This window comes from Protomyctophum bolini, assembly GCF_963924005.1.
Source record: "Protomyctophum bolini genome assembly, chromosome: 22".
Lineage (NCBI taxonomy): Eukaryota > Metazoa > Chordata > Actinopteri > Myctophiformes > Myctophidae > Protomyctophum > Protomyctophum bolini.
In genome coordinates, this window is record NC_137883.1 from 14,073,769 (window position 1) to 14,098,642 (window position 24,874).

Genomic DNA, 24,874 nt, shown 5'->3' on the forward strand with positions numbered 1-24,874 from the left:
TTTTTTCTGCAACCTGTTCAAGTATTCAATCAATTAATCCATCAAAAGTAATTATGTCCTAAAACTCCCTTAGACATGTGTGCCCAGTTTAACCTTTCCCCATAAAATAGTGGGGGGAAAATAAATCTTTATACCCTAGTGTATAACATGTATATAACGAATTGAGACAGCTCTGTGCCCTCTGTTTACAAAATGCTGTACCCCCTCCAACTATATACGTTCCCATTTTCAACTGTTATATTTTGACACTTTGGCAATGTAAACGTGTTTTCTCATGCCAATAAAGCAAATGAATTGAAATATTCCTAATTTAATTAAATGCACTGTTTGTCATTTAACATATCGACTTGCATGCAATACACACACACACACACACACACACACGCACACATTATATACCTGTATATATATATTATATTCCATTGTTCTTTGAAGCCTTGTCAGTTTTAAATAAAGCACCACCAGAGGGCGACAGAAAGCTGCCTCATTTTCAAACATGGCGGAGAGAAGCCGTGCGGTCTGCATCATCATCGGTTGAAGACTTTAAAACCTCCGCACAGACAAGAGTATTAATGGACGCTTCCGTGACGTTAAAGTCGGGTGAAAGTGTCCCTGAGCGAAAGTGTAAATGACTAATGTATGACAGACGAAGCATAGTTTGGAAACGGTAGCATTTACTGGATATACATGTACGGATCCCTTTACCAACCGAGCATCCAGGCAGGCAGCAGGAGGAACCACACGAAAACAAATCCGACCTGGACGGGGGTAAGTTTCGTTTGCTCTTAGATTGAAGTCAAAGTGGTGTATTTATTTACTGTTGGCAGGTACTGAAAGCAACGTATGTGTTTGATATACTGTGTGCTTGCTTGCTTGCCTTGGTGTTGTTTGCCACTTGCCAGCATGTCTGTCTGACTGAAGGAAGGGGGGGGGCGAGCCGAGGACACAGACAGACACCATGTTCTATGTTAGATCAGGTCAGCAGAATTGCATGATCTGTTGCAGCCTTGTGGCAGCTCACTTATACTGATGTCAGTGATGTGTTTGGGTGTAATGTAAGCAGTAGCGTGAATCATAACAACATGAAATTATTTAACAGGTCATCGTCAATCAGTCAATGGCGAACCAAGAAGACCCAGGTCCCATATAGCTCCACCCACCCTCTTACTGTCATTTCCACTAGGAACTCAGATCAGTTTTATAGGATACGTAGGAACTCAACTGGGTCGGGGGTCTCATTATTCAAGTTTGTACCCAGTACTACTTGGTACCCCTCAATTCTACTTGGCAAGTAGAATTGAGGACAACTGTGTGTGTGTGTGTGTGTGTGTGTGTGTGTGTGTGTGTGTACATGTGTACACTTGATTGACGTTTTTATTTACAGTTTGCAGAATTACAGTACATTTCAAGCACAACTCAATACAAAAACTGTTAACTGTGAGTGGACGCCCCAATAAAGCATTACACTTGTTTACAAGAGGGTCCACCTTGTTCAATTCATCAAAAACATTTAGAGACGTACACATATACACTTCTACACACTTACACTTACTCAAACTTACACTTCTATTTAGCCAAAGAACACATACACTTACACAATACACATACACACTACCTGAACTAAATGTATTTAAAAATGGGCCATTCCACAATACACATTACACACACATTATCCAGGACCAGGCAGGAACTCACTGGAAGTTTGTCCATGTTATTAATATGTGTGTGTGTGTGTGTGTGTGTGTGTGTGTGTGTGTGTGTGTGTGTGTGTGTGTGTGTGTGTGTGTGTGTGTGTGTGTGTGTGTGTGTGTGTGTGTGTGTGTGTGTGTGTGTGTGTGTGTGTGTGTGTGTGTGTGTTATTTTTTATTGGTGCACAATTCCATATGGATCTGGCTATACAGATATCCCACCTGACCGTACATTACATAAATGTGCTAATGACTATAACAAACCAAGACAGTACAAATGTGCATTTTATACAGTGTAGGCTATATGAAATGGTTTCACCTAAAGATAAACCATACACTAAGTACAGTAGTTGAAACCATTCAAACCATTTCAAATACAGAGATACAGCTCGGGCTGTTCTCATATTGAAGACAGTAGGAGCTAGTCTCAGCCAACCAATTGATCTGTTGTTTCCATGTTGAAAAATGTTCATACGTTAAAAAAGCTGATCTACAAGCTTGCACATCAGTATTTCCTCTATTTCTTTAGCCTTTAAATATAAACATAATGAATAGGTCAGTAATTTCTTTGTATATTTCAGTTATTTGTCATATCTGCCCTGTGCATTTCTTGATTACCAGGAAAACAGAAATGTATTCTATATTCAATTATTCATATGTTCCAATGTTCAATGTTACAAACACAATTAAATCGTTAATCGTAATTATATGAAAATTAACCGTCAACTTAAAATTGTAATCGTAACAGCCCTACATCTCCCGTTCACGATGAGGTGATGATCAAGCTGACACAAGAAGGAAGATACTCTCCTATACAGCGTCTACAACATGACACACAGCGGCAAGAGGAAGGTACGTACGTTGTGTTTCTGTTGAGTTTTATTCTAAACGGAGGCTTTGAGAACTTTTCCAGTAAACAAGCACATAATCTGTGATTAAATGCGACCGGCTCTTGGTTTGCACTTGAAACCTGGTGAGTGCATGATGAGGGTACACCAGCACACTAGTGTAATGGATGCATCGCTGCAGACTTTGCTTGAGTCAATAGCCCACAATTCATAGCATTGCGATGCCATCCTTCTAGCTGGTAAGAAAAAGTAAACTACACTGCTCATTGTTGATTGATAGCAGCACTGTGTAGCTGTTTCCACATGTCTATACTATGTTTAAGTAAATAGTTTTGAGTAAGCTGTTTCCACGCCTCATTTCTTTAATACTCTTGTTTTCATGTAAATAAAGGATAATTACAGTGGCTTTTGGCACGACTGGGATAAAATGTATTCCAAAATGCCATGCTGTTTGGATAAGCTGATGCATCTGTACTGCTAGTGTTATAATTTTCATTACCATTTAATTTATTCTATATAGTAGCAGTCTTGTGTTTTCCTTCGAATGCAGAATTGCTCACCTGTTAATGAACCCTACCTTTTTAGAGGTTGGAAACCTCACAAACATTCCTGTTGCAAAATGTGTGCTTGTCCAGGCAAATCATATTCACATCTTTTGAAACATGCATTTGGTCTCAGTGCAAAAATGACTTTTTGACAGTTACTCACAAGGTGGTGGAAGAGAGTTCTTTTGAAAGAGCTATTTTCCTTAGTGTTTTACAAATGCATGTAAAAAAAAAAAGAAACCGGGGCCAGGGTATATCTTGGTTCCTCCAGCAAAACAAGCTTTCTCTTTCTTTATCAACAACCAAAAGTTAGAATCAAGAATCAAGAGGGGTTTATTTGTCTCTTTATTATACTGCAAAAATGTTTAGCATGTTACACACAAAGACTGTGCTAAAACAACAATACAAAATACAATAAAACCGAATGCACACATACAGTTTATACTGTATGTGTCGCTTCTATTTGTCCTTTGACATTTTCAGAAACCTGCTCAACGCCGATGTCCTGCAACATACGAGTATATTACAGAACCAAAATGGTGCAGGAGCATTACTTTTACCGAGTCATTCAATTTCCACCATTTGCTCATTTTCACACCCAGGTAGCAAACCAAATTCCATCCACTTAAAAATGCAGAACACTTCAGAGTTGACAGAGAAGGAAGACCAGTGCTCCCCCTGCTGGACAGACGAGGAGCCGTCGCCACCACAGCTGCACTACCCGGCTCAGATGTGGCGTGGCTCTTCGGTGGAGGTTCCTCTTCCTCTGGGCAGCAACACGGCTCACATGCCCCTCCCTCTGGGCAGCAACACGGCTCACATGCCCCTCCCTCTGGGCAGCAACACGGCTCACATGCCCCTCCCTCTGGGAAGCAACACGGCTCACATGCCCCTCCTCACCAACAACTGCTCCGCTCCGCTCGCCCACCAGAGGAGAGCCGTACGACGCAAGGTCAAAGGAAAGAAGTCCACCAAAAGAATGTAAGGCGTCTCGATCATCAAGGCGTTCTATGTTTTAGTTTTCCTTTTTACATTATTTGTAATTTTTCAGATTTAACATGGGGGCAGAAATCAACAATGTCTCAAATCTAGAACTTTTATTTATTTTTGTTGTGTGTGTGTGTGTGTGTGGGGTTTGGGGCACGTTGAAAGTAGTCAAACATGGTTGTAAATGTCTCTTTTGTTAATCGCAGTACTGAAAATGGGACTTCACAAAACCGAAAAGTTACCGACTTCTTTCCTATTCGACGGAGCTCAAGAAAAAGTAAAGACGAAATCAAGGTGGGTTTTTTTGTGAAATTTGGTTAAATTCTTCTTGTAGTCCTGCAGTAGCAGTTTGTATTTGAATTTTCTACCTCATGGGTATTTAGAATGGCTTCATATCAACTGTATTTGTGTGGAGGTGAAATGTGTTCATTTGCAGTAACACCTTCTCATTGTGTTTTATTGTCAGTGTGAACAAAAGCAGCACATTGATCATCTCATTACAAACGGGATAGAGGAAGGAATGGAGGTAAAAAAATAAAACACTTTCTCTGCTTATATTTGCCGTGCGATAGGTAAAACCAGTCTGTGTCATTTAATTCCAAATTTGTTTTCTAACATCGCCATTTTAAAAGGTCCATGTTTGTTATGGAGCTTATTTTCATTAGAATTTAGTTTGTTACAAATATGGAATTATTCCAACATATCTCTGTTCATGAGACTAGCCCCCTATATTGTGAATAACTTGGACTGTATCTAGCAGTGTCTTTTATAGCTTGTATTGTGACTGCCACTTAATTATATGAATACACCATAATTTGACTACTCTCTTCTCTCTTTTTTTTTGGTACAGGTGCAACATATCGAGGGGAAAGGGAGAGGGGTGTTTGCCACCCAGTGCTTCCAGAAAGGCGAGTACATCGTGGAGTACCATGGCGATCTTCTGCACATCACCGATGCCAAAAAGAGGGAGGCCGAGTACTCTCAAAACCCAGCCACGGGATGCTACATGTACTATTTTCAGCACCTCTGCAAAACATACTGGTATGTTAAATGAACCGGAGCATTTCCTTTGCAGGCAGTGGTGGGAAAAGTACTCAAATGTTTTACTTAAGAAAAGAAAAAGTATCAATACTGCAATATAGATACTAGTTAAAAGTAAAAGTCCAGAATTCAAAATGTACTTGAGTAAAAGTACAAAAGTATTGGCATCAAAATGTAGTTAAATAGTAAAAGTATGGCCTATTTTTTTAGTTTTCAAATGTATACAAATCATTGGAAAACTATAAATAATTTTATATCGTTTTGGACAAACAATCCAGCAGAAACAACTTGGACATGTATATAGGTAGAAATATTTGCAGACTAAAAACAGTGTCTATCGTGTTTCTTTTAACCTTAATGATACTTGAGTATCTTTTATATATCTCTCTTTTTCTAGTGTGGATGCCACAAATGAGACTGGCCGAATGGGCAGGCTGATAAATCACAGTAAAAATGGCAACTGCCAAACCAAGCTGCATGACATCAACGGCGTGCCCCACCTCATCCTGGTGGCGTCTCGGAACGTGGCCGAGGGCGAAGAGCTGCTCTACGACTACGGTGACCGCAGCAAAGACTCTATCGAAGCTCACCCGTGGCTCAAATATTGACCACTCATTGACCAACGGGGGCGATCGCAAAGAGAAGGAGGAAACAAACGCTTAATTTACACTTTTGCGCGCGCCGAAAATAGCCAATCGGTAAGCTCTCGCCACTGCGCGCCTGCAACACACCGTGAGCTTGTAGGTTGGCCATTTCCGGCATGCGCTGCCGTCGTGCGACGGAATATAAACTGAGTTTAAACATTTGTTTCTCATTAGCTAATGTAAAACAACAAAAAAAACGCCTTAGCAGCAGAATATGTATCCAGATGGATGTTCTTGTGTGCAAGCGGGAGACATTGGGGATTTAAATTAATGGAGATTTAAGGTACATCTGCTTTGTCAGACGATATCCATATTAAGCTTATTTATACACAGATATGTAACATGCTAGGTCATTTGATTTCAGCATATTTATTTTGTACATTTTGTATAACCTTTAAAACGAGAGCTATCGCAGCATGCGCGTGGTGGTGGCTGCTCGGCATTTTATACTGTTCTTTATTCTTAACTGGTAGCCTTAGTGGCACTTGGCAACAGCGGAAGGAACCAAGTTTGTTTTTGTTTGCAGCCGAGCACAGAAAAGGGGTAGTCCACATGCAAATACACATGATTGATTGTTCAATTTTTCTTTTTTTATTGTTGGGATTTGGGGGCATTTGTACTCTATTTAAAATAGGACAGGTTGGTGAGGAAAGTGAGCACAGCACACACGTGTGGGTGGCAGATCTAAGATTATTTTGGCATTTTTGTTCTTCCCTGCACTGGTTCCTTCCCCTGCTTAGCAATAATTGCATTTTTAACAAGGACTCTTCAGGTTGATGATACAAAAATCTAAATAGATGACGTTCATACATGATAATTATGATGATGCAAAGTATACGAGCCCTTTCTAAAATGTTCTGTCAAACTGTAAAGTGACTTTTATTTCATGTTATATCATGTTTTTATAGCTGTAGTTTTCTCTCCCTTGAACAAATCCTTACCTCCCACACAAAGCTGACAGTTGTCTACAACCAAATATTCCACATTTTAGCAATAGAATTGGCAACAGATAATTAATTTTTGTTTGCATTTTGTAATTCACCAAATTCAAATTACATTTTTAAAAACATTGTTTTTTTGTTGATATTTTAAGAGTTTAAGTAGATTTTACAAGTTTAATAAGACGATTTAACCTCTGGTACAAATAGGTGTTGAAGTTATATGAAAATAAAGGAATTTGATTAATGTTAATAATTCATTAAGACACCACTCTGTAAGGCCTTCATTCCACTACTAGGCATCTTCCTCTGAGTGCCACTGTGTTTCCTATTTACAGTGGTCCCTGAATGTTTCCATGCCTAGGATCCCCAAGTAGATCCCCATGAAAATAGCCGATCTGCAAGTTCCAAACCAGCCAATGGGCCAGCTGGGCCCAAACGGATCTAGAAAGATGGCGACTTCCATTGCAAGGACTGACAGGCTTCATTTTACGTTCATGTTAGACCCGCGGAACGCTTTGTCCATATTTTTTACAGTCTATGTTCCAAACGCATTGTGCTGTGGCACGTTGTGTACTTGTAGATCGTCTGTTTTCAACATGTTTGAGAATGACGTGCCCTAGCCTGACACTTTTCCTGAATTGAATTTCACTTCCATTATTCAATGTTACATAATATAATTATTTATACAGGTATTGAGATCTTTTAACAGGCAGCCCGCCTGTTCAAAGGGCTGGCTAGTGGTTCAGGGGCTGTTGTAACCAGCAGTGGTGGAAAAAGTACTCACATTTTTTTACTTGAGTAAAAGTATCAATACTGCAATGTAGAAATACCGGAATTCAGAATTTACTTGAGTAAAAAAAGTACAAAAACATTTGCGTCACATCAAATTGTAGTACTTAAAGTAGGAAAAGGAAAAGTACTCACTATGCAATATGGACAAGTTTTCAGATGAATGAAAATCTTTTGAAAATAGCAGATGAGCTTGTAGATCGGCCAATAAAAAAAATATTTATATATTAAATTAATTATATGGCTGAAGTGGGTAATGTATGTGTTGTAATAATCTACCAAATAATTAAGTTTTCAAATAAATAAATGTAGTGGAGTAAGAGTACTATATTTGCTTCTGGGATGTAAAAGTATTTGAAATTGGAAATACTCAAGTAAAGTACAAATACTTCAAAAGTTTACTTAAATACTAAAATAAATGTACTAACGGTAGATACTTTCCACCACTGGTAGCCAGGCAACTTCAGGCTGCCATCAAGCGGTTAAAAGTGTCATCATTGTCACTTAGTTTAAATGAACGAGTGAACGACTAACTTCTTGTAGACAACCTTTTATTCATTAACTTGCTCTGTTGGTGCTTTTTAGTGACTGTTGTAGCATTGACTTGTATGGGTGGAGGAAATGTGGATTAAACATGTATTATGCAAACAACACATCAGTTTTTATCTACTTCACTTTGGTTGTACGTCTACCCAATGGCAGTAGCAAGAGTAGCCCTGCCTGTAGCCCAGAAGCATAATGTCTCCCTTGAACAGGGAGGACTGGATTCCCCAGGTCGGTCAGTAGATGTTTGCTTTCCCAGGCTGGCTAAAAAATATTGATCTAAAATGTGTATTACCCGGAGGTCAGTGGGTGTAATGTAACAGAGTAGCAGTTGTTTGTCTTGGTTAAAATAAACCATTTTATATTAAAATGTTAAGTAGAACCTTAATGTTTTAAGTACATAACATGATTTGTCTATACTCTTGTCTTATATAATCATTGTTTATTCAGTAGTAACTAGAAATAGTGCCCCTTGGGGCACAGGTTTCCACCAGGGCAGGTCAGGTTGTGGCCTCCTGGTGAAAAGGGTGGCATTTCTTCTTACCCATGATTTGAGGCATTTTGTTCCAAAAATGTGTTTTGCAAAAGTCCACCTGTTGGTGGCGCTATAACAGGCCAATATTCCTCAGCCTAGTAGGAAAGTCTGTGAAATAATGAATGCACGCTGCGTTCATGATTTGAGGCTTTTTGTTAAAAACGGGCCAATCCTGCAAACTTTGAAAGCCAATGTTAGCCAAATAGGATGGAATATGAAATATCGGACAGATCCGTCTTGAACACATGACTATAGAGATACTGTGTAACGATTTGCGGGATGTTTGGACAGAATCTGGAGGAGTAATATCAAAATTTTAGTTTTACAAAAGTTGGCCTTCTGGTGGCCCTATATAAGTAGGCCGTTTGGGGCAGAGGTTCATCGTTGGCAACTTGGCATCCAGGGAGAGAGTGTGCAAAATTTGACATGGACCGGGTTAACGGTGCTGGAGATTGTGCCGGAACTTATTTCAATTAATTTAACGTTCTAACCGATTGTGTATGGCAGTGATACTCAACCTCAGGCCCGCGGAAATTGCGGAAATGGAAATTGCGGAAATTGCGGAAATGGTAATTGCGGAAATTGCGGAAATGGTGGAAATTGCGGAAATGGAAATTGCGGAAATGGAAATTGCGGAAATGGTAATTGCGGAAATTGCGGAAATTGCTCTTCACTTATAGCTATCTATTTTCAGGTAGATTGTTTTATTTTACTCAGTCAGCCATATCACTACTCTTTTTTTTTCATGAAAAAGGTCATAGCTGGGTAATCTATTTTCAGGCAAATTGTGTTTATTGTATTTTATTTTACTCAGCCATAACAATTTATTTTCTGTTAACCAACTTGCTGGCTGGCAGGCAGGCAGACAGCTACTCATAGACAGGCAGACAGACAGACAGCTACTCATGGAGAATTGGACAGGCAGGCAGTCAGACAGCTACTCATAGACAGGCAGACAGACAGCTACTCATGGAGAATTGGACAGGCAGGCAGACAGCTACTCATGGACAATTGGACAGGCAGGAAGGCAGACAGCTACTCATAGACAGACAGACAGCTACTCATGGACAATTGGACAGGCAGGAAGGCAGACAGCTACTCATAGACAGACAGACAGCTACTCATAGACAATTGGGCAGGCAGGCAGACAGCTACTCATAGACAGACAGACAGCTACTCATGGACAATTGGACAGGCAGGAAGGCAGACAGCTACTCATAGACAGGCAGACAGACAGCTACTCATGGACAATTAGGCAGGCAGGCAGACAGCTACTCATAGACAGGCAGACAGACAGCTACTCATGGACAATTAGGCAGGCAGGCAGACAGCTACTCAGACAGGCAGACAGACAGCTACTCATGGACAATTGGACAGGCAGGCAGGCAGACAGACAGCTACTCATAGACAGTCAGGCAGACAGCTACTCATAGACAGGCAGACAGTAAGACAGCTACTCATTGACAGACAGACAAATAACTACTCATGGACAGACAGACAGACAGACAGACAGACAGACAGGCAGGCAGGCAGGCAGGCAGGCAGGCAGGCAGGCAGGCAGGCAGGCAGGCAGGCAGGCAGGCAGGCAAAGAGCTACTCATGTTATGTTATTATGTTATTATAACAGCTACTCATGTTATGTGCAATAATTTGTGCAGTTATGGAAACAGCTCTTTGTGTTTATGCAAGAAAATGTAACACATTTATTTATTGACATATTGTGTGCATGCACATTGTACTTTGATACATTTTGCGAAAATAAAGCAATTGAAAGAGAGAAGTTATCAAGTATCATTAATGTCGTAATTTTATCTACTGGCCCCTGGCCCCTTGCCATTTTTGTAATGTGGCCCACAGGTAAATCTATTTGAGTATCCCTGGTGTATGGTAAGAGTATGTTAATCAATGGTGGAAAGTAACTAAGTACATTTACTTAAGTACTGTACTTATTTGTACTTTACTGGAGTATTTCCAGTACTTTTACTTCTTGTTTAAACTTAAAAATTTAATCCCACGAGTTTGTAACCCATTTTTCACCCCTGGGCTCTACACACCCTCCGCCAACCTGGGGAGAGCAACAGACTTGAACTCATGCTTCCTTTCATGCATGAGTGTCCAAGTTGCTCCAAGTTTCCCTGGTTGGACGTAGCGTGTGGAAGGAACACGTTATTCCAACCAGTTCCTTTCCCCTCCATCAGGCCCCCCGGCTGGCCAGGGGGAGGCAGTTTAGAAACCAGGATTACTGCATGTTTTTTGTGAGGGTACCTACCCTAGGGGACATGGGTAGAACATGGTATGGGCACTGATGAGGAGAGGACACACCCACAGCATCCCGGGCGGGAATCGAACCCAGGACCTTCTAGCTGTGAGGCAACAGCACTACTGACTGTGCCACCGTGCCCCCAACTTTTACTTCTACTTCACTACATCTCGGATCTAAACTTTAGTTACTTTGTAGATTGTGATTATTATTACATACAATAACCACTTCAACCCTATATACATTTCGGCCATTTGAAAATGGCCAATTTACAAGCTCACCAAGCTGAGTTCTTGATGCCAATACTTTTGTACTTTTTTACTCAAGTACATGTTTTGTTGAATTTAGATAGACAGACAGCTAGAGTATTTATATATTGCAGTATTGACACTTTCACTTAAGTGAAAACAATTGAGTACTTTTCCCACCACTGGTTAATACGAGATAAACCTCTGCAGTGGTCTCCCTACTCTTCCAGTGATTTTCATATCAAGGTCCATTATTTATTTATATTTGAGCCACGGACCACCATTTGATGAGATTTAGCCTCTCAGACTCAACTGAAGAATATTTCATGCTGTTGGCAAACATTGATCAAAATAACAATTATACATTCTCTAATTGTGTAGACTTATTGTAAATGAAGTAATGCCAATGTTTAACAATGATTTAACTATCTATAAGGGTCTATTTGGTTACCAACTCTCTCCATTTAGCTGGGGACCACCTGGAACCTGATCTAGACCCTCGTGCCTGGTAGGACACCTGTTGGCTGACAAGTGGTACTGCCTGAAGCGAATAAGCACAATGCTGTATCTCACAGCCAGGGTCGAGCAGGGAATAGGGATTGCACCTTGGCACAGCGTTTACTTGAAATGTGGTCTCTCCAGTGGTGGAAAAAGTACTCAAATGTTTTACTTAAGTAGAAGTATCAATACTGCAATATAGAACTACTCCGTTACAACTAGTAAAAGTCCAGAATTCAAAAATGTTCTTCTGATATACTGCTGAAGTGGTTATAATGTATGTTTTGTAATATAATAATAATCTAAATCTGCAAAGTAACTATAGTAACTAAAATCTTCAAATAAATGTAGTGGAGTAAAAGCACAATATTTGCCTCTGAGATGTAGTGGAGTGGGTCTCTTATGCATTTAGACCAGTTTGTACTGCAGGTCCCGGAAGTAGCAGATTGCAGCAATAAAGTTCTACATTACATGTCCCTTTATTATGCTTAATATACTGATTTCCATCACATTATTCATCTGACTCTCACCCACAAATGGCACCATCTTTCAATAAGCTGGAATTCTGTGAATGAAATTGTGTTACTGCTCTCTTGATAGCCTTCAATGAGACAAATATGTGGTTATTTGTCATCTGTCATACTAAAGCTGGCAACCTCCTTTAGCGTTGCTGTTTCATTGACACTGAAATAACGGGACCGTCTTTGTTGGCATTTTTACATTCATCTATGTCACCTCATCAGCTCAGCATAAACAACAGCTGCCGATAAAATGCACCCTGATATGCCACAGCTATTATACTGCAGTGGTTTTCAAACGTTTTGTGCCCAAGCCACACCAATAGGCAAGCAAACATTTCAAGGCACACCTGTATTCACCACAGAATAAAAGAAGAACAGCTGCTGCTCCGAGTACATTTTAACGTGCAAACAAGTACAAAGTTGTGACCGGCGTGCGATCGTCCCGAGGACTAGTTTGCGCATTAACATTTATTTCTGAGCAGCAGCGGTTTGCTTTATTCTTTGATGTTTGTTTTTTTGTTTGTAACAATTCCTTATGAAACACCTGCAATAGCCTCTCTAACGCCTTATCACTCTCACCACTCTGTAAACAGTTATGTTTTATTTAACTAAAGCCAAAATGTTTAAAAGTTGTTTAAGCCCTATTTCACACTTTTTTTCATTTATTTTTATTTTTAAATAGCAAAAATACAGCAACCAGGTGAGCTATTTTGAAAACAATTGTAAAACAAATATAATGTAATAATATTAATAATAATTCGGATTTAAACTTTTCAGCTATAACGACATGCCCAGATTGAAATGGGCCTCTCTATTGGGAAATGTGTGTGCTGTGTACTGATGTAGTAATTAATGAAAATAATTACTTACTTTGCAATAACAATGTGTGTGCTTGTCACAAAACCCCAAGGCACCCCCGTGTACCTCGGCACGCCGTTTGGGAACCACTGCCTTTACTGGCCAGGCCATTATGTCTCACACACAACAGCCAATAGTAAGTGAGAAGGCACACAATGCCCAGGAAGCACAAAACGGCATCAATATCTCTGCTGTCTGAAGAAACCACCTAACTCCAAAATGTTCATTTTTCAGGAAATTAAAAAAAAAAACATCCAGCTTAAATGGAGTTAGGAGCTTTTTGTCAAAGCGCTTTTTAATACTTTTCATTGGTTCAATATTTTTAACCAACACACAGATGTAAAGGGTTTTCAATAGATTAATTTCAACACTGATATAATAGCAATATAACAAAATCAATAGCAAAAAATAAATAATCAAAAACCTCAAAATGGAGTTAGGCAGTTTCTTCCAGACAGCAATGGTATAAGCATTTAAATAAACTCGTAACACCCATTACACCCTTGCTCTTCACTTTTACAAACTCTGTATTTCTACAGTCATTCATGAGGTCAGCCTATATCTTATGACACTGTCATAATATCCAGTAGGCTTCTCGATATAACACATTATGCCATAACACAATCTGACAACTGTCATGTGACCACATTGCACAACCTTGTATAATAGCGTGCTGTTTTCATCTGATCCGAATCCGATACAGCCTCGGGTTAAAAACACATGGTAAATGTGTATTCTGTCTTTTGGAGAGCTGCATAATTTAAATTATTTGCAAATTGCTGGTGACTTGGGAAACAGGAGAAATATCAATAGGACTGTTTGAAAATGAAAAGATCGTAACAAGGTTTATGTTTAACCGTGTAAAAAGAATAAAGCATTATATTATGCCATAATTAATGATAAAAACATTTTATAAGCTGTTTGCTCATAGTCCTAACACAAAACTGCCAAAGGAAAATGTATTGGCCAGAAAGTTACTGAATGCAACTTTGGATCAGAACCTTTTGTGCGGTTATGAAAGGGTTGGGGATGACAACTTATGTTTGTGTCTATGCCTTCAACGTTACAGTTGGTGTCTGTCAAAAAAAAAGTAAACTCAATATATTTCTCTAAAAACGTAGTAGTTATTGCTGGACATACATTCTCATGAACTTTGTCTTCAATCTTCATTCTATCATTTCTAACGGCAACTTTCCTTTTTCCATCTATATGTATAGTGTATACCCTCTGCGGAGTACCTCAATCAAACATGATCCTTTTAAACGTGCATGTGCATGCAATTATCTTGCCTTTCCTAATCCGTTTAGAGTTTCAATGTGCCATTACTCTTTCAAGTATTATGTTCTCTTACGTCTGACTATACTGTAGGTACACTTTTGGAACCTTTAATTCATTTCAGTTTTTTCTCTTTTTATCCTTTACCTCCATTTTAGATGTTTTTTCAATAGGCTCTATACACAGCAGCCATATAGAGTCTATGCGTGTGACATCATATCTGCAGGAATGCCTACCGAGTGGCAAAAAACCTACTTTCTGGCCTTGACAGCCCATACATCCAAACAGAAAAGTCCTATCTGATTGCATTAAACAACGTTAAACAACGTTAAACCCACTCGATTTGCATACCCTCTATTGGAAATTAATTGGGCCTCTTCCTTACTTCCTTCACAGGTGTTAATAAGTTAATGATGTAGGCTGAATGTACAAATTGCAGGTCCCTTTGGTTCCATTGGCCCAGAGTTACACATCGGTACGATTTCGCCAACAACTTGTGTTGTCCTTGCTTACTGTAAATCGCTCTGGATTAAGAGCATCTGCTAAATGCCTAAATTGGAAATTGTTAATATCCAGACCTGTACAACCCCATTTGGAAGCCACTCAAGGACACTCTGAGAACCACTGGTGTAGCAGAGTGTTTCCAGTGAATCAATTCAACATGCACAATAGCAGCACCCAGACTCTGTTTGACTAGAATGGAACAGAGCCTGGCTTCATTAGTATCATCGGCAACACCTGAAGGAAGTAGGAAGAGTTATTCTGTGTGAATAGAGCCTGTTGTGTTCAGACGGATGCTTGGCCACGGATGCACTGGAGTCTGTGATTCTCAACCGTTTGAATTTCAACAAGCTTCAGTTCGGTATACATCAGCGACACAGACCCCAGAATTCTTAGAGTGTACAAATGGAACCAAATTTGGCTCCATTCGTCCACTCTCAGAGATACAGACCTGTAAGGGACCGTTTGGTTCCTATTACTTTCAATACTTTAGCTGGGGATCTCCCTGGAACTGCCTCAAGGACCCGTGCGGGTCCCCGGACCCCACTTTGAGAAGAACTAGCACTGCAGGATTTCGAACCCCTAGTCTCCGACGACAGTGTGCAGGAACTTTACCCCTGTTGTTCCCCCACCTCGAGTGCCCCATAATTTCCTTTCCTAAACTGGAGTGTCAACTCAACGTGCTACAGTGTGCTCACATCGCTGTACTTCTCGTCGTTCTGTCAGTCCATTCCTTTTTTGAAGCAGGCAATGTTTCAGTTGCACTATGAGTCCCTATAGGGTGGATTGATGTGCAGTGAGGGGCGGTGGCTATACTCACAGGTTTGACCACAAGAACGCCATTTAAGTGACGGACGTAAAGTGTTAAAAGTTTGGCATGTTTTTTGGGGAGAAACCTTGTCAAAAAGTGCTGTCCAGCGAGCGAGCGACTCCTACATGTGCTGCAAAGCCTCCTGGGCCTGTTCCGTGTACACGTCCTCCTTTCCCGCCCACAGGCCCAAGCTGTCATCAAACGGCACGCCGCCCGGCCCCCGCTGGGCGTTCCTCTGCTTGTCCCGTGAGAAGAAACTAAACCTGAGTGGAGAGAAGAAGAGAGAGGACACATACTGTATCGTGGCTGATGGTCTCCATATTTGAACTTTTTGCGTTTTTCTTTTTACGTAAATGTATGCCCTACTTGATCATACTACAGCGTCACACAAAAGCAACAAAAGTAGCAGATCCACAAGCGATGCGTTTCGAGGTTGTAGATCTGCTACTTTTGCTATCATTGAATATGAATCCTGCAGTGCGAAGTAACAGTTTTGGACGATAATGCTTAATTTGCAAGCCGTGTCATGCGGTGGTGTCACACACCGGAAATAGCCGATCTGGTAGATTGGCTATTTTTGGTGAGCGACACGGTCTTAAGTATAAATCGGCCTTTATTGCTTTAGTATCTGGCAATCAATCATAAGGCACAAGTGATTGACGAATAAAACATTTTAAATGATTATGCGAAATTAATGTCATTAAGTCATAGACAAAAAAACACAATTTCAGCGCGTACAAGCATGTCATTTATCCTATGTTAACAGATCAATGCAATAGGACAAATCTATTTCTACCCTTGCAGCTACTTTCATCTCTTAAAAAAAGCACGTTTCTACTTCTCTGATTGTACAGCACAGAATAAAATGATGAAAATGAGTTAATTCTGGTCAGTGAAGGGAACAGAAGACACATGACGGGAAGGAGGAGCTACATGTCTCTATTCTGACTGGCCGATTCTACCGATCTTCCCATTGGACCACGAATCAGAGAGCCCCACAAATCAGCCAATCAGAATACTACACAGGACTCAAACGGTCAACTCATGCAGGGGAGTGACAGGTATTAGCTAACGAGACGAGCCAAACAGTTGGCAGTGTTGCCAGATGTACGATAATTATCGTATTTGTACGCCCCCTGTACGATCAATAATTCCCAAAATGCTGAAATTAACGATAATCTTTCCATATAACAAAAAGTGTGTGAAGTTACAAAAATAAGTCAGTATATCAGTAAATCTGAGCCTAGATCTGAACTTATAGACTAGAGGCATTAAAAACACTGGCCGCATCTTTCCAGTCCAGTTTCAGGCTTCTGGTCCAGGAAGTTGCCGGCTTCCATGTAGCATAAACGCTTGTTTCTACTAAATACAAAATTTTCTTTTTTTTTGTGAAATTACATATTTATATGTGTGATTTCCTTTTTTTGGCTGTGTGTACGATATTTTTCTTTCAAATATGATACAATCGATCAAGCCTCCGGTACGATAATTCGACATTTCCCATCTGGGACATTTCACAGATGGGGATCATACAAAAGAGAGGCGACTGATTGGCTGTAATGTGGGGTCATCTGGAATCAAACCAGCCGCCACCATCGGCATGATGGTTGTGAAGATCCTGTTACACACGACACATGTATAGACACAAACATTACAGTACGTACACACATACACACACACGCACGCGCACACACACACACACACACACCCACAGGGACAGACATGTAGAGTCATTAAGTCATTAAATTCAGGAAGGCATCCGTGTCCTTTTAGATTTTTGCGTCGGCTATTAAAATGGTGGCGGATGGCAGGGAATCATTTCATTGACAGACCACAGGCTAGCTGAGGCTAGCTGAGCGTTATCTAGCGACAGGGACGCTGCTAGACGGTGGATATCAGCGAGACCATTCTGAATCAATAAATATATAAAAAGACCTCAAAAGACGTTCTTGGCAACGAGGCCTATTTATAGTCCTAAAGGCCTATTCATGGCCTATTTTCAGTGAAGAGACTACCGCTTCGGTGGTCACCTCTTCACCAATGGTGGTTTTGATGAAGGTGCTCATAGTCTAGTATCGTGCTCATATCTCCTACCCTCCATGGCCAACATTTCCTCAAATTCAACGGGGACAGATGAACATGGAGGCGGGGGAACGGGGTAGCTAGCTACTTGCGTTGTGCTGGCTATACTGCGAGCCCGCGAACCCCGCCTCCCCGAGTCCCCGTTCCTCCGTCCCCCGACACACACACTTGTCACGGCCAGGAGGCCAGTGCTGCCCGGCTATGCTCCATGGAGTCCGTGGTTTCGGTGGTGAGTAAAAATAGAGAAAAGGGCTGGGGAGAGCGGTTGGTGGTGAAAACCACCGCGGCTCAGTGACGTCATGTTGTAGTTTTCGATGATAGCGGTGGTCACCTCTTCACCGAAAACTGGACTATGAATAGGCCTTCAGAGATAATGGATGAAATGTCGTTGTGCGATGGTGTTGTGTGCCGGAAGTAGCCGGGCTTGAAGATTGGCCATTTGCGACACGCAACCCCGGTGCACGTCACGACGTACTATATAAATTAAGCAATCGTTTCTTTCCGACATAACAACATTGTGGTTAAGAGCAACACAGGCCCTGATTCATAAGGGTTGGTGCTGCATGGTGAAGTGGCTTATCTATAAATTAGGGATCACGGATCACATGCAAAAAGAGGAACATACCCGAAAAGGAAAAGAGAAAAACACAGTCACAGGGCTCCCATTCTAAGTCATACAGAAGCAATTGAAATTAGCTCCCTGTTCATTAGTCATTTGCTCATAATTAGTTGTCCTCATTATTGACCTGGAAATTGGCAAGTCAGAAGACTTCGCCCTGTGTAATGCATTTGGCTATTGAGAAGGGCTGCCAAACTTGGTACTGACAAATTAACCACATGTACCCTCCCTGGCGTCCCTGTTCTGGCCGTGTCCTTATATGCGGACATTGTAAAAGGTGTAGGCTTATGTACGGTGAAAATAGCCAAGCTTCAGTAAACCGGCTATTTTCACTTTGCGTAAACCGGCTATTTTCACTGTGCTGCACTGTCATATGACAAAGTATAATTCAGGCATACCGGTAAGTGTTTTAAGCAATTAAAGGAGAGGGCCTTACAACTATTTCTATTCTCTCCTCTTCTCTCTCCAGTTATATTCCAAACTTTAAGAAACAGAAATCTACTGCTCTTTTTTATTTTGTTACATCACATGGCATGCAATGTCTTTGTTTACCTGGATCATTATGAAGGGCAACATTACTGGTATCTTTTATTATTATTGATTTACTTTACTCTATTTTAATGCTTTCTCTGTCGGGTGGAAAACTCAAACGTGTCCAGAACTGTTACTTTTCAGGGTTCAAATAAAAACATACGTAGCAGATCAACAAGCTCAAACCGCGCCCACAAAAAAACACAAAGTTAGAGCACACCCGAGTGCAACCAAACATAAAATGATTAGTTTTTTAGTTCCACTGGATCTCTTGTCCACTAGTCTCTTCCTATTAGTTTCTTAAATTGTCAATTACACTTGAGTCTTAGTTTTAGTCATCGTAGCTTAGTTTTTCTGTCAGTGAAAAAAAAGTAGTCGCTGGTGTGTGTGTGTGTGTGTGTGTGTGTGTGTGTGTGTGTTAACCTACAGGCGTTTTATTCCAGACTCCGGCTGGGTGGTGGAACGTCGAGTCCTCAGCTCAGGAGAAGGTGAAGGACTCGGGCTGACGATCTCATCCTCTGCCTCCTCGCTGCAACCAAACATCATCCCCATTACCACTCATCAACCTGGGAAATCCCCTACTATTTTGGGCATGTCATTTTCATGCAATACCTTTTGTAGTAGGTGAGCTCCTCCTGCAGCATGAACACCTTGGCTTTGAGCTCGTTCCTCTCGTGCAGGACGTCTCTGAGCTCCTGTAGGGTGAAGCGGGGCCGGTTGGGGTCCTTCGGGTCCATAGAACCCACCATCTCCTCCTCGCAGAGCGCCTCCTGGTGGTGGTGGGGAGGAAACAAAACACATCACAACACCTCCAAGGAAGCGGGAACAAAAGAGATGGAAGGAAGGCAAGGAGGGGAAGGAAATAAGGATACCTTTGTAAAATATTGGAACACGGCAGGCATGTCCTCATCGCACATCGCCTCCTGGTGGCAAATAAAGGCGGACGCTGAGTCAAGATCGTTAACGTACGCCTTGTTCCAATACCTCTGAAATGTGTTGCCCCTTGCCTCCTCCCTTCCTTCCAAGCCAAGCCATGTTGGTCCTCACACCTTTCTCTACTTTTAGCACAATCCTAAGTCGATCGAATCCTTGTACAAACAACTCACAGCACAAGTCACCACAATGCACCAAGCAGCACAAGTCAAGGCTCTTCAAAAACAGAGCAGGCAATAAACTTGAATTCCTGCATTAATCATTACACCACCACCACACACAGCTACAAGTATAAATGTATTCAGGTTTTTTCCATGGTCAGTATAAAGTTAGGGGACTTTTTTGTGTGCTATTATAGGTTGAGTCATCAAAGTGATATCTATATTTAGTCATGACAGCGATGATTCAAAATTGTGTCACCCACTTGGCAGAGCAGTACAAAGCTCTTGACACGGCCATGCCAAGCACACCACTTCAAATCTGTCCATGGCCAGTGTAAATGCAAGCACATACAAACAAGATTTCTCTGTGAGTCCCTTTTGCTTTCATCCTCCCTCCTGGGTTTAGTAGAACAAATTTCAAACACATACGCATTAGTTTAGCCATACAGTATTTTACCTTTGTGCTCTAGACTAGACATGCCACCAACTGTGAAATGGTTCTTCTCTAGGATCGGTGCATGTCTAGAGTTAAGTCTGATTTATACTCAGTTGTGCGTTGGTATCGTGTGCCAAAGATAGTCGATCTGCAAGCTCGCAAGCTTGCAGATCGGTGCACAATTAAATATAAATTAAAGTGTTAGAGGCCGGTCAAAACACACCACCCTGTGTTGATCACTATTTGGCTCCCACAGCATCACACTGCATTGCCCATTGCAACGCTCCATTACCCATAGCAACACTGCTTCCTCATCACCATCCTCATCCTCACATCCCTCTGCAGGGCTGAGGGAGAGGGACGAGGGGACAAGGTCATCCCCTCCCGAGCTGTGTCTCTCTGACCATCCTGACCCTTGAGCCACCTCCATCAGTGCAGTTTTACCACGCTGGGGAGGAAGTCACATTGTTTTTTTTATCCATTGAACAATCAATGTAGGTTATTGAAGAATAAAGACCTACCCATGTGAGGATCTGACTGCAATACAAAGCTGTTCGGGACGGACATCTTTCTCTAATCAAGACTCTAAAGTCTGTGCTGTGTAACTCTCCGTTTTTGTATTCTTAGTGGTCACCTCGTGGTGACGTGGTCTGTAAATCATCTGCTCAAACTGCAATAATAAGATCTTCAAAAACGGAAGTGATCTTGCCTGGACGAAAAGCCCCAAATCCAATAAAACGTGGTCTGGGAGCTGGGAATCATTTTGGAAAGAAACAACGTTGTCGTCAGAAACGTATGGATTCACTCAAGAAACACAAATTTAAATACTTTTAATATTTCAGGCTCCAAAGCACTGACATGCATAAGTCAAGTTTCGGGGGCAGACACTCGCGTAGAACGTAAAATAGTATTTAGATAAGGTCACGCATATCACATTTATTTATTTTAGTAAAATATATTCCAGTGAAAAATCATCTAAAAAATAACTTAAATAGTAAGACGTTTAATAAACATGTTCCCACACAGTCACGGTCCTCCTGTGTCCCGTGTTACCTGTGCAGGTGAGGGGGGGTGGGGCGGGCGCTCCTCTCCGTCCAGGGCTGGCGCGGGGTCTCCCTGCAGGCGCTCCCGCAAGCGTGCCACTTCCTGGCGCAGGGCGCCGACCTCCTGCCCCTGTGCCTGCGCGCTGGCCTCCAGCTCCACCTTCTGCTCGATGAGGGCCTTCCCCTGGGCGTCCACCACCGAGATCTTATGACGCAGGTCGTGGTTTATCTTCATGAGACGACTCTGCTGCTGCTGGAGCTGTATGGGCAGAGAGTGGTGGTGGTCATTTTGATTCTGAGGAAGCACACAAAACGCCTCACAAACGGAACCAAATGGAAACGGAACTAAATGGACCTGTAACTCTGAGAGCGTGCAAAATGGAACTAAATGGACCTGTAACTCAGAGAGCGTGCAAAATGGAACTAAATGGACCTGTAACTCTGAGAGCGTGCAAAACGGAACTAAATGGACCTGTAACTCTGAGAGCGTGCAAAATGGAACTAAATGGACTTGTAACTCTGAGAGCGTGCAAAATGGAACTAAATGGACCTGTAACTCTGAGAGCGTGCAAAATGGAACTAAATGGACTTGTAACTCTGAGAGCGTGCAAAATGGAACTAAATGGACCTGTAACTCTGAGAGCGTGCAAAATAGAACTAAATGGATTTGTAACTCTGAGAGCGTGCAAAATAGAACTAAATGGACCTGTAACTCTGAGAGCGTGCAAAATAGAACTAAATGGACCTGTAACTCTGAGAGCGTGCAAAATAGAACTAAATGGACCTGTAACTCTGAGTGTGCGCAAAATGGAACTAAATGGACCTGTAACTCTGAGAGCGTGCAAAATGGAACTAAATGGACCTGTAACTCTGAGAGCGTACAAAACGGAACTAAATGGACCTGTAACTCTGAGAGCGTGCAAAATGGAACTAAATGGACTTGTAACTCTGAGAGCGTGCAAAATGGAACTAAATGGACATGTAACTCTGAGTGTGCGCAAAATGGAACTAAATGGACCTGTAACTCTGAGAGCGTGCAAAATGGAACTAAATGGACCTGTAACTCTGAGAGCGTGCAAAATGGAACTAAATGGACTTGTAACTCTGAGAGCGTGCAAAATGGAACTAAATGGACCTGTAACTCTGAGAGCGTGCAAAATGGAACTAAATGGACCTGTAACTCTGAGAGCGTGCAAAATGGAACTAAATGGACCTGTAACTCTGAGAGCGTGCAAAATGGAACTAAATGGACTTGTAACTCTGAGAGCGTGCAAAATGGAACTAAATGGACCTGTAACTCTGAGAGCGTGCAAAATAGAACTAAATGGACCTGTAACTCTGAGAGCGTGCAAAATGGAACCAAATGGACCGGTTGGTTCCATTTTGTACGCTCTCAGAGTTCAAGGGATAATTCACTTTAAAAAAAAGAATTGGGTAATCGTATACTATTGTATTTTTTTTCTCAGAAGATTTGAGGTTTGCATAGGAGGCGTGTCTGGTCAAATTAATTATCAAATATCTAATTACTGAATCAGGCAACTTAAAAACTGTCCGGGGTGCTCCCAACGGTAGTTGATAAAATGACCCCAAATTATGTTTTTTTTTTTAAAGAGAAACATCCCTTTAATCTAACAATCAATTTTACAGTGCAGTTGAAAGCTGTTGTTTCTTGAAAACTTTGCATCAAAGATTGCTTCCAGGAGGAAAGTGGAACGCAAAAATAACATGGCATGAGTTAAATATATATAAGGTTACTGTGTTCTGTATTTGTGAGTGTTGCTTGCACTGTATCCTCAGGTCAGCCTGATGATAAACCGAGCACAGAGGAGGAATTCTGAGTCCTGTCTGTGAGTTTTTTATCATTGCTAATCGTCAAAACGTAGCAACACTCACTGCTTCTATGTCGTCATTCTTCAGGGCAAGCTCGCGGTCTTTGGCCCGGATCTCGTCTCTCTGCTTGTCCACCACTTCCTTCAGCTTCTTCATCACCTGTCTCTCCCTCTCCGACATTCCTGGAAAGGCCAGACAGGAAACAACTAAAACAACAATTGGACAGGAACAGGCTTATAACTTATATTAAGAATCCTAAGTGGTCACAGGGACATGTGTACAAAGGAAGCCGTTTTGACTGACTTAATTCACCAAGTTGCAATTGTTGACTATTGTGTGAATAGTCTGTGTCTCTATGTCACCTGGTCATAATGAAACAATTATTGTGTGTCCAAGTTATGCTCAGACAGACAGATTATTTTTAATACTTTAGGAAATATTTTTGCGCCATATAGTGTCATCAGATACCTAACACAAAATACAGTACCGGTACATCTGTTATGTAGTTAATTTAACCAGTAAGACATGCACGCATCCGCCTTGTTGACGGCAGACTGCTGGGCAAGCGCTGGCGCTTTGGTATGGGGGGTCAGATTAACATGGAATGAATTCTGTACTTCCCATATAATGAGCATGTCTTGAGTGTACAGGGTTTGATGGGGTCAGATCAACATATGGAATGTCAGTGGGGACATTCTCTTGAGTGTACAGGGTTTGATGAGGGCCCAGGTAGGGCCGGGCCTTAATATACGGGTCTGCTGAGAACTCTAGTTTTCGCCGGCTGCCGGGCGCGGCTGCACTAATAACTTTGGGGCGGGCCTGTCCAGAGTTTGAATGGACAGGTGGGCCTGTTGAGAACTCTAGCTTTCACCGGCTGCCGGGCACGGCTGCACTAATAACTTTAGGGCAGGCCTGTCTAGAGTTTTACATTTTAATGAACAGGTATAAGTCAAAAGGGAGACATCGAAGAGGAAGGATGGATGGGGAAGGATCAACATATGGAATGTCAGAACAGGTTCTGAAATATATCCATATATGGAGATCTAAGGGTTTGAGGTCAGATAGAGTTGCTGGCCAATAGTGATGACATCAGGGATCTCCATATATGGGCTTATCTGCGATAAGGGTCTCCACATCTCCATCCCTGATGATCTCACAATGATGTCACGAGACCTGGGCACCATATATGGTGCACGACACACTAACTCACGGGAAATGCTCGATTCCATAGCTAACTGCGACCTTCAGTCGCAATGAACTACATCTAACATACACAGAACTCGTGTGCGCTTGTTCTTACAGTTTGTGTGTGCGTGCGTGTGTATTGAAATTTATTGAAATGTATTGAAAAGATTTCCAGCACAGGATGAAATCCTCTACGCCAGACTCACAACAGACATAATACATATTTAAAATTCACAAGTACGTACATACATACATAAATACATTCGTATTCTTTTTTTTTTTTTTTACACTTTAAAACAAACCAAGTTCATGTGGACCCGCCCTCTTTTTATTTTATTTTTATATCTTACTTCTACATAATACACTTTCAAGTCCTGTATTTACCAGTCTATGACCTTACAAGCCAGCCCTATAGTTATACAAAAAACCTTTTGTTGACCAAAATTTGTCAAGTCTATTCTTAAAAGTATTGACTGAAGGAGCCTGGACCACTTCCTCCGGAAGTGTATTCCATGCTGCCA

At 41.5% G+C, this 24,874-nt stretch overlaps 2 protein-coding genes across 11 annotated transcripts in view; one reads left to right on the plus strand and one right to left on the minus strand.

Annotated features, from left to right (window-relative positions):
* Positions 1 to 505: 505 nt before the first annotated feature.
* kmt5aa (lysine methyltransferase 5Aa) lies at positions 506 to 8,199 on the plus strand. Of its 4 annotated transcripts, XM_080756605.1 has the most exons (8): positions 506 to 768; positions 2,437 to 2,540; positions 3,684 to 3,886; positions 3,953 to 4,062; positions 4,275 to 4,362; positions 4,535 to 4,594; positions 4,919 to 5,109; positions 5,507 to 8,198. In XM_080756605.1, exons 2-8 carry the CDS (start codon positions 2,465 to 2,467, stop codon positions 5,715 to 5,717), a joined length of 939 nt encoding a protein of 312 aa, XP_080612731.1. In that variant the 5' UTR covers positions 506 to 768; positions 2,437 to 2,464; the 3' UTR covers positions 5,718 to 8,198. The 4 variants fall into 4 exon arrangements, with proteins under 4 accessions (XP_080612731.1, XP_080612732.1, XP_080612729.1 ...); XM_080756606.1 differs by having other exon boundaries at positions 3,719 to 4,062; positions 5,507 to 8,199; XM_080756603.1 differs by having other exon boundaries at positions 3,684 to 4,062; positions 5,507 to 8,197.
* A 2,090-nt stretch (positions 8,200 to 10,289) lies between these two features.
* Positions 10,290 to 24,874, minus strand: part of rilpl1 (Rab interacting lysosomal protein-like 1) — an 18,137-nt gene continuing 3,552 nt past the window's right edge. The window contains exons 3-9 of one of the 7 annotated variants that reach the window (XM_080756324.1): positions 23,232 to 23,350; positions 21,349 to 21,597; positions 20,588 to 20,743; positions 19,638 to 19,688; positions 19,378 to 19,535; positions 19,193 to 19,294; positions 10,290 to 15,796 (exon numbers count right to left, since the gene is read on the minus strand). In XM_080756324.1, the coding sequence (XP_080612450.1) occupies positions 15,655 to 15,796; positions 19,193 to 19,294; positions 19,378 to 19,535; positions 19,638 to 19,688; positions 20,588 to 20,743; positions 21,349 to 21,597; positions 23,232 to 23,350 (977 nt within the window). In that variant the 3' untranslated portion in view covers positions 10,290 to 15,654. The other 6 variants (XM_080756326.1, XM_080756327.1, XM_080756325.1 and 3 more) reach the window with 6 other exon arrangements.

Bases quoted from the DNA above. Each gene is read 5' to 3' on its own strand.
- kmt5aa (XM_080756603.1), top strand. From the start codon at position 2,465: ATGATCAAGCTGACACAAGAAGGAAGATACTCTCCTATACAGCGTCTA. The intron at 4,063-4,274 runs GTAAGGCGTCTC...TGTTAATCGCAG, and splicing joins AAGAAGTCCACCAAAAGAAT to TACTGAAAATGGGACTTCAC. The intron at 4,595-4,918 runs GTAAAAAAATAA...TTTTTGGTACAG, and splicing joins GGATAGAGGAAGGAATGGAG to GTGCAACATATCGAGGGGAA.